Below are 9420 nucleotides of genomic sequence, written 5' to 3' on the forward strand. Positions count from 1 at the left end.
GTAGAAGTTGCTCGCATGGCAGAGGAGGACGTTTGGTTTTCCCAAGTCTCCTTGTGTCCGACTATACACCTGAACTAGTGGCGGGGCTGAAAACAGAAATATTTTACACACAACTCAACTGGCGAACAAGATCATCAGGTGTGCTGTGGAAAATGTTCCAATTTAATTTAATTGGTCTGATAATTATTATGAATTAGGCTTGGTTCATTACAAACTCCTTCTGTACACCTTCATGGCCTTCCACAACCTCGCCCCTCCATACCTGTCTGATCTCCTGCACGTCACCATCCCCACTAGTTCCATCAGATCCTCCTCCTCCATCCACCTCTCTGTGCCCCCTGCCCGTCTCATCACTATGGGGGGCAGAGCCTTCATTCGCTCTGCTCCCCAGCTCTGGAACAATCTACCACCTGACCTCCGTAACTGCGACTCTCTGCCCACCTTCAAATCTAAACTCAAAACACACCCGTTCCGGTCTGCCTACTCTGTCTAAATCACCAAATACTCTTGCCCTATTTTTATTCTATTGTGTTGTTTATTTATTTGCCTTGGTTTTATTGTATTTTATACTGTTGTAAAGTGACATTCAAATTCCTGAAAGGAACTATGAAATTAAATGTATTATTATTATTATTAATCAGTGCCAGCATCAGATAACGACATTTACAGAAAGAGGAACATAATTAATGTGTGTATCCACCTGTTACTATTTTTTACAACAGTAAGGCCCTGTACTGTGAATGTTTTCTCATGTAAATTACATGTCTTGACTCAATAAATGTTGGAAAACACTGTGTTAGGACTTTGGTCTAATTAAATGTGCTGCAACAAATATGAGATAAAACGCATTACGTCACAAAATAAATTGATACATAAATCTTTTGAAATAAATGAACCGGCCATATAAAAGGTTTAATGTAGTCATTGAAGATGATATACAATATTGATATCAATAAATGAACTTTAGCTTTATCCATGTAGCTTAAAGAAAACAACAGTTTCATGAGCAAGCTCAGTTTTTGTGGAATTACAAGATTGTATATATATATATATATATATATATATATTTATTTTTGTGTGTGTGTCTTTTTGTTGTTGTTTTTTATTTATTTAATATAGGATTTCAAATCTAGCAACATATTACACCACTGTTGTTCATCTGATATGTACGTAATTGCAGTACACTGCATGTCAAATCATAGTGGGTAGTTTTATTTCCACTTATCTAAAGCAGGTGGATTTCCGAGTAATACTTAATAATAATTAAAATAAATGTGTACACTAAATAATAGAAATAAAATGTACAAATATAAATACATTGTAAGATAATTAGGTCAAAAAATGATTGCATTAATCCTGTACACACTTAGATAATTAGGAGTGTAATGATTAGTTTTAAGAACGATTCGAATAAAATCATAATTTGATGTTGTCGATACGATTCTGAGACGACACTAGTTTATTTAGAACGATACGACCTCAAACGATTCAGTGAGTTGAAATTGATTCAGTAACTTTTTAGCCCAAAAAAATAAATCAACGAGTGCGGCTGTGAAATAAATAGTGGATACTCCACACTGCAGGTGAAGTTTCCTGTATTCCTGTTATTTTTTGTAAGAGAATTATGTATAAATGAATGATGAATACAAACAAGCAAGTAAACAACAATTAATGGCCAATGCATTCACATCATATTTGAACACTTTAGGTTCAATTAAGAGGAAACTTTTTCACCTCTCATTTTTCACATTCAAAACAGTTTTAATAAAACTACAGGTACCAACATTTTAACAGTAGAGTTACCTGCTACTTTTGCTGTTGTTCTTCAGCATAAAAATAATGCAATATTAATATAAAAAATAAAGTGCTACCAACATCTCTACAGGTTGAGCGAACACCAGGTTTACCTGAGAAATTAAGTGTATGCAAATCTTTTTAGATTAAATGAGCAATGGTTCAACCTGCTATCATTTTAATAAACAACTGAAGCAGAGAAAAGTCGCAACATCATGAAGCCACAGCACAACAACTTTCAGCTATAGCATGATTGCAAAAGTCACAACAAATACAAACGCCGCAACACAAAAATGATAAGCCAAAACACGACAACATAAAACGCGGACAAGTTTTGGCAAAAGACCATAATGGCCGAGGTGGAAAGTTGAAAAGGGTGTAATGAAAAAAAAAGTCAGAAAAGTAAGTGAAGTGTGACCACTTTTTCAATCATGAATAACTTTTTTTACTTTCTCAATATTACTAATATACTATGTTCATTGTACTGGTTTTAACCTTCCACCTGAGATTGGTTCACTGGCGAAACTTGCTCCGCTGTCACATCCGTTGTGTCTGTCGCGTACTTTGTGTTTTAATGTTGTGTTTCGGCTTTGTATTATTGTTTTGTTGCATTCATATTTGTTGTGGCTCTTGCAATTGTGCTGTAGCTGAAATTGTTGTGTTGTTGCTTTATGATTGTCTTGTAGCATTCGCATTTGTTGTGACGTCTCTCGGCCACCGTAAGTATCCGCCATTTGTTTTGATGACCGATAAGGTCTGGCAGACAGTTAAGTTAAAGTACCACTGACAGTCACACACACTCTAGGTGTGGTGAAATTAACCTCTGCATTTGACCCATCCCCTTGTTCCACCCCCTGGGAGGTGAGGGGAGCAGTGAGTAGCAGCGGTGGCCGCACTCTGGAATCATTTTGGTGGTTTTGAGAATTATAAATCACAGTTTTTTTTTCATAGTTCTATTCATAATCTATTCTGTGCTATTCTAGGGTTGGAATTGGGGGTTAAATTACCAGAATGATTACCGGGCACGGCCCCCGCTGCTGCTCACTGCTCCCCTCACCTCCCAGGGGGTGAACATGGGGATGGGTCAAATGCAGAGGATAATTTCACCACACCTAGTGTGTGTGTGACTATCAGTGATACATTAACTTTATGCAAGCGATTAATGTGATTATTCATGAGTACAAAACATTCATTTGAATCCCCTTAAAATTATATAATATAACAAATATATATATATATAATGATATGATAATAAACACACTTCAACATCATTCACATTTATGCACTTGATGTTTGAACACCAAAACAGTGGTGTGGCGAACAAAATAACTCGCACACGTAGTTAAATAAATGGCAAATATAACACTGCCGGTAGTCGACTTCGTCTTAATATTTACACGCACACGAAATACCAAAGTCAACAAACGAGTGGTTGAAATTCCAGCCACGTTAAATCCATATAGCGGAATAACTTTAACCTAAACATTTCTATACCACGTTTGGCTTTGAACAACATCAGAGTTATGTTTACCAAATGGACTTGTCTGATACTTCCGTGTTTTAGAACAATATGACTGTTCACATATTACTACAACATAATACATTTACTGAATGTTTACTTACTTTCGTTAGTCGCTGAAGAGCTCAGGAGACCTAAAAAGACGAAGCCAACAATGCAGAGAGGTGTATTCATGATTTTAAATGGACTGGAACCGGCACACAGGTAAGATAGAACTTAAGGTAAACAAAAGTAAAACGCATGGTCCGTGTCACGTGACAACGACTCCGCCCATTTGCGCGTGCCTGGGTCATGAGACAAAGCATACTACTGGGCCTGCGCGGAAGTAAACAGACGGCGCCATTTTATATTGCGCAGTTTAATTATTGTTTTGTTTCACTATTTTACTATATGAAATGTAATCAAAGCCTTGTTTATTATCATCCATTTTTTACCGCTTGTCCCTTTTGGGGTCGCGGGGAGTGCTGGAGCCTATCATGTTCACACGTTTTGTTTTGTCACTAGACGGTTAACCTATGACTGATTTTATCTGACCCACTTTCAACACATTAAATTTCCATCCATCCATTTACTACCGCTTGTCCCTTTTGGGGCCGCGGGGGGTGCTGGAGCCTATCTCAGCACTTTATTAAGTATATTTGAACTACACATTATTCATCACTGCTTATATAATGAGGCCTAAATCTCTAATAATTATATCTAAAGTGTGACTAGTAGCTTTTTTTTTCAGCTTGTTTTATTGACCAGTGGCATGTTAAATACAATCACATTAAATAATTAGATTGTAATGACAAAAAAAAGTAATCCATCAGTGTTATAATTGACTATGCCAAAAAACAGTTGCATGGGGAAAAAGTATGACCTATTATATTTTTGTAATTAGGAACTGTATTAATAAAAATGTACTCCGCTCTGAAAATAGTCAACAATACTTGCTTAGGACTGTATATCTTGACCAACATTTGGCTGGTTTCAGCATTTTTTGCCAACACAAATGTGATGAACATATGAACAAGTTTGGACACCACTGAAAGATGAAATTTTTTTATTAGGAAAGTTCATGACATTTTTTTCCATTTTATAAATCAAGATATTAAGAATAGTGCAAAAAGAAACCAACATTTGTTTTCCAAACTGATTATGTTGGCTAACATTTAATCAACCATTTCCTTAGACCCTATTTCATGTGGAAAAAAGTGGCAGTTGCCATGAGCAAAAGATTGATAGTGCCTTAAAATAATTGAAAGTGTGATATGATTGATTGAAGACATCAAATTAAGAACCACCCAATCCCAATGTCCCTCAACAGACACAGATCAATGGAAGATGTGAAGGAATGAAAGGTAAAATTCCTGCGTTATTTTTGCTGGATAGTGCATTTCTTAGGTTTCACAGATCACTGGACCTCTTCTTACATGTTGACCTCTGGAAAAAAAAAAACATTATTATAAAAACATTTTTTTTAAAGCCATTCAATGAGGATTTTTAGTAATTTAGCATTTTAAATGCGTTAATTTCACTCAGTCAAAATACTATATGTAATCGTGGAAGTGTGTCTCAATTTTCGCAGTTCCATACTTTCACTTAGCATTCTGTGTGCATAAACCAACACAAAATGCTAAGTATATGTATCCAAGTAAACATTGAGACAGACTTCCATAGGGCCTGATTTGCTAAGATCTAAAAACAACACGCTAGACAGCGTGTCCAAAAAATACAATTGCGTGTACTACCAGTGGGTGTGTTGCGTGTGATCTACTTACACTGCGTGTGCAATTGAAAAATGGTAGACCGCCTTATTTAAATGAGGATATAGGGCTTTTACCACATAGACGATAGTTTTCTGTAAATTCATGTTACCACCTGTGTGCGATGTGTTGGACCAGCAGCACACGCCTATAATCTGTAACATCTTTCTTTAATATCAATCTAGACAACAGAAAAATAGGCACCTGACACTTGTTTCTGTGTGTGAGGTTGTGGATTGTATCACCAGCGAATTTGTACGTCTGGAATGACTCAAATGCAAAAAAATATGCACAATGAAAGATATCTTTTCATGTGGGAGATATATTATTGTAATATATTTCCTAAATAAAAAGAAGGTACGACATCCAAAAAAAAAAAAGCCATCAGACACCAAAACAAAACAATTTAATTCGTTTTAATTAGCCGCTTAAAGGGGAACTGCACTTTTTGGGGAATTTTGCCCATCGTTCACAATCATTATGAAAGACAAGAAGATAAAAGTTTGTTTTTTTCGCTTTCTAACATAAAAATTGTCTTGTTCTAGGTAGCTAGCAGTGCAGCTAATGGGAGCAATTAATATACCACTAAATCACTTTATAAATGCATTCAAAAATGGTCAACAATACTTCATTTACTTTCCGTGATCTGTATAAAAACCAAACTGTCGCGACATTGTTATTGAAAGAGCGAACCCTGAAGAACTCTTTTTCTAGCGTAGTAACACATCGGCGTGCTACGTGTGTATTAGCCATAGAAGCTAACTGCGGAAAGAGATAAGCTGGCTTCTACGTCAACACGAAACGTGTTTGAGTTTGTAATGCACAGCACAATGCGATAAGACAACAATCTGTACTGACTGAAAAACATGAACAATCATATTACAGTATCTGTAAAGTATTAGCCCACATGTCATGTTTTGTTAGCCAGACATCGTATGTACTGTAGTTGTAGTAACACGCATGACGTGCTGCGTGTTTAATGATCGATATTACAGTGACTCACTCGATGGACAGTTGTCTGCTTGGTTCAGCTGGCCAGGGACATTTTTTAATGGTTAATTATGGCTAAGCACACCATTTATGTTGAAATAGCTTGGCTTCAAATTCCACATTTTGCAGCTTCGATTCACTTTCACCTCACTCTCTTGGCTTACGTCTGCTCCAACGTATCACTCTTCCTTCGTGCTCGCTTCTCGAAGCAGTAGTTCATTCTTCATAAATTCAGATTCAAAAAGATAAGCTTGTGAATCCTCATTTGTCCAAAAATAGTCGTCTTTGTTGTTTGTTACCAAGTCTGCCATAATTAGAACACACACAAGCGTTTCGTATCTGAAAGTAGGAACATACATCATCGGACGTGCTCTGCCATGGAAATCTTGATTAAAATGATAAAAATACTGTAAATATTGTTCATATTACATACTATTATGCACGTGTCTGTTACTACATTATATACAGACTTGCAGTATGTATAGAAAATGTTGATGGAGGGTTTTGAAGCTGTTTTAGAGGGTAGCATGTGCTTTGTATTACCTGGCCGTCGAGGGAAAACTAACTACGGAAAACAGCGAATGATTTTGGACTGGCAAAGCAGACTGTATCAGTTATTGTCCGCCATATATGTCGCAGACTCAACGTCTAGGTCCAGAGTATATAAAAACACCAAAAACGAATGGACAATGAAGGTGAAGGCAAAAGAGTGAGTGTTCCGACCAGATATCTAGATCCCTAGTTTGATCGATGTAAAATGTTTATCACATTGTTTACGTGTGTAATAAAGATTTGATTAATTTTTATGTCTTTGGTGTGATTCACTACAACGGGGCTCCACAGCACACTGCATTCCAATTAATTGAAATACCACAACACTGGATATTGTTCAAATAAGTTACATTTAAGAACTTAAATAAATAAATGATAAATGGGTTATACTTGTATAGTGCTTTTCTACCTTCAAGGTACTCAAAGCGCTTTGACACTATTTCCACATTTACCCTTTCACACACACATTCACACACTGATGGCGGGAGCTGCCATGCAAGGCGCTAACCAGCAGCCATCAGAGGCAAAGGGTGAAGTGTCTTGCCCAAGGACACAACGGACGTGACTAGGAAGGTAGAAGGTGGGAATTGAACCCCAGTAACCAGCAACACTCCGATTGCTGGCACAGCCACGCTACCAACTTCGCCACGCCTTGCACACAAAGCAACACTGGAAGTGACTATGATGTGCGCATTTTCCGCGCATGCGTACTAAGTCGCGTTGCGCTGGCGGACTGACGGGGGAGGGGTTCTTAAACGGCGGCATTGTTTTGTGTGGAAACGGATAAGGTTAGGTGTGATTTACCCTGGATAAACTTATCCGGCTTAGTGTAAACGGGGCCTTATTTATACACTTACATGAGAGCTATGCATTCTAAAAAGCAGGAAATTCCCTACACCGGAAGGCCTTCAAATAGTTTAGTTTTATTCCGTGTTTTAAATGTATAATAGGTCATGATTTTTTTCAATTCCAGGAATCAACGCCAGAGATTTTGAAGGACTTTATTATTATAACTCACCCCAGTCGAAGTATTTTGAGGCACTCGTTCCATGAATGACTTCACACATGAACTTGTCTCCTTGCACAAGTGTAGTCTCAATGTGCTTGGTCAGATGGAAGTGCCAGTTCTTCTTGAAGCTTAGATCTGTCTGAACCACCTTGCCAATCACCTCTCCATTCTTGAACATCTGGATACGGATGTCAGGGGGGTGGAATTCGCTCACGTGACAGATCACCGTGTTTTGCTCCCCAAACTTTGCTGGCTTGAAGCTGTAGACATGAACTTTTGGTGGACCTGACACGAAGAAGGAAGTTGTGTTACAAAACATATTGTAACATGGGTTCAAAATAAAGGACACAGATTATTCTTCCGTGATACCCATAGTTATGTACAATAGACCTCGTATTGCTTCGTATTAGAAGAAAAACACATTATTCTGTAATACATTTGTATTTAGTGTGCTATGCACCATGCAGGTACTGCTGGGTGCAGTCGCAACAGTTCCAGGAAAACGAAACCTAACTAACACGACGGCAATTTCATGTTTGTTTCTAAAAAAGCACATCAAAGTTATACAAATACTTACTGAACTTGGAGTCCACTTCCAAGTAAACGACAGCCAGGACAAGCAAACATGCTGGAACCTTCATGTTTATGACGACCGCTCGCCTTACTCTAGCGCGCGTAACTAAAACGAAAGTATTTGGTCGACCTGGATAAACAAGTACCAACGTTATTGCCCGCCCACTGGCATAATCAAGACTTGACCATTTTTTTGATTTGGTGTTACAGGGCGGGTAAGGGTGTTTGCTCACACAAAAGATTCACGCCAGATAACAAAGACAACATGTATCCACACAAACGGGGCCGTTTAAAAAAAAAACTAACATTATTTGCGTATTGGCATTTCAAACACATAAATGGTGTTTTACTGTACTTACTACAACCCATCCCCTTCCATTCATTTTCTACCGCTTGTCCTTTTCGGGGTCGCTGGAGCCAATCTCAGCTGCATTAAGGGCGGTAGGTGGGGTACACCCTGGACAAGTCGCCACCTCCATCACCACCAAATAAAAACTTTCTTCTTCGTTTGTTGAATGACGGTTGGCAAGCATTCTTGTGGTGCGCACTACCGCCACCTTCTGAATGGAGTGTGAATCTTAGACCAACTTTATTGATCCACAAGGCAAATCGTTCCACACAGTAGCTCAGTTACAAAGGATGGAAAGGGTAAGGATGGAAAGGATAACGCAGGTATAAAGTAGACGAAATTATGTACCATAGTAGCAATATAACATATATGTAGTATATACAATATTACATATACAGTATATAATATATACTAATATATTATTATATTATATTTTTTATATAATATATACAATAAATAACAAATCTAGAGAGTACCTTACTCTAAATGTATTTATTTAAACGTCAATCCATCTATTTCCTATCACGTGTCCCTCTCGGGGTCGCCTATCTCAGCTGCAAACGTATTTTTTTTAAAATTGTTTGCTTTACGAACGCAATCTTAAAATATCCTTGTGGAAGTCGTTTCCTACGCGTTCCACGTATACTCACGTCACAGGAGCCAGGCGTGCCGTTTCAGCGAAGTTTTAATGTGCATGTACACTACCGTTCAAAAGTTTGGGGTCACCCAAACAATTTTGTAGAATAGCCTTCATTTCTAAGAACAAGAATAGACTGTCGAGTTTCAGATGAAAGTTCTCTTTTTCTGGCCATTTTGAGCGTTTAATTGACCCCACAAATGTGATGCTTCAGAAACTCAATCTGCTCAAAGGAAGGTCAGTTTTGTA

The 9420-nt window shown here is 37.8% G+C and overlaps 1 protein-coding gene across 2 annotated transcripts; it reads right to left on the bottom strand.

Annotated features, from left to right (window-relative positions):
* Nucleotides 1-4341: 4341 nt before the first annotated feature.
* Nucleotides 4342-8693, bottom strand: LOC133662023 (beta-2-microglobulin-like). Of its 2 annotated transcripts, XM_062065671.1 has the most exons (4): nt 8545-8569; nt 8190-8315; nt 7622-7897; nt 4342-4738 (listed from the first exon to the last, which is right to left on the bottom strand). In XM_062065671.1, exons 1-4 carry the CDS (start codon nt 8552-8554, stop codon nt 4725-4727), a joined length of 426 nt encoding a protein of 141 aa, XP_061921655.1. In that variant the 5' UTR covers nt 8555-8569; the 3' UTR covers nt 4342-4724. The 2 variants fall into 2 exon arrangements, with proteins under 2 accessions (XP_061921655.1, XP_061921656.1); XM_062065672.1 differs by lacking the exon at nt 8190-8315 and having other exon boundaries at nt 8545-8693.
* Between the last annotated feature and the right edge of the window lie 727 nt (nt 8694-9420).

Source organism: Entelurus aequoreus, linkage group LG12 (assembly GCF_033978785.1).
Source record: "Entelurus aequoreus isolate RoL-2023_Sb linkage group LG12, RoL_Eaeq_v1.1, whole genome shotgun sequence".
Taxonomy (NCBI): Eukaryota; Metazoa; Chordata; class Actinopteri; order Syngnathiformes; family Syngnathidae; genus Entelurus; species Entelurus aequoreus.

What these genes read in the sequence shown, in the direction of transcription:
- LOC133662023 (XM_062065671.1), bottom strand. An exon ending in GGAAGTGGACTCCAAGTTCA is followed by an intron (nt 7,898 to 8,189) that starts GTAAGTATTTGT and finishes TCTTCGTGTCAG; the next exon opens with GTCCACCAAAAGTTCATGTC.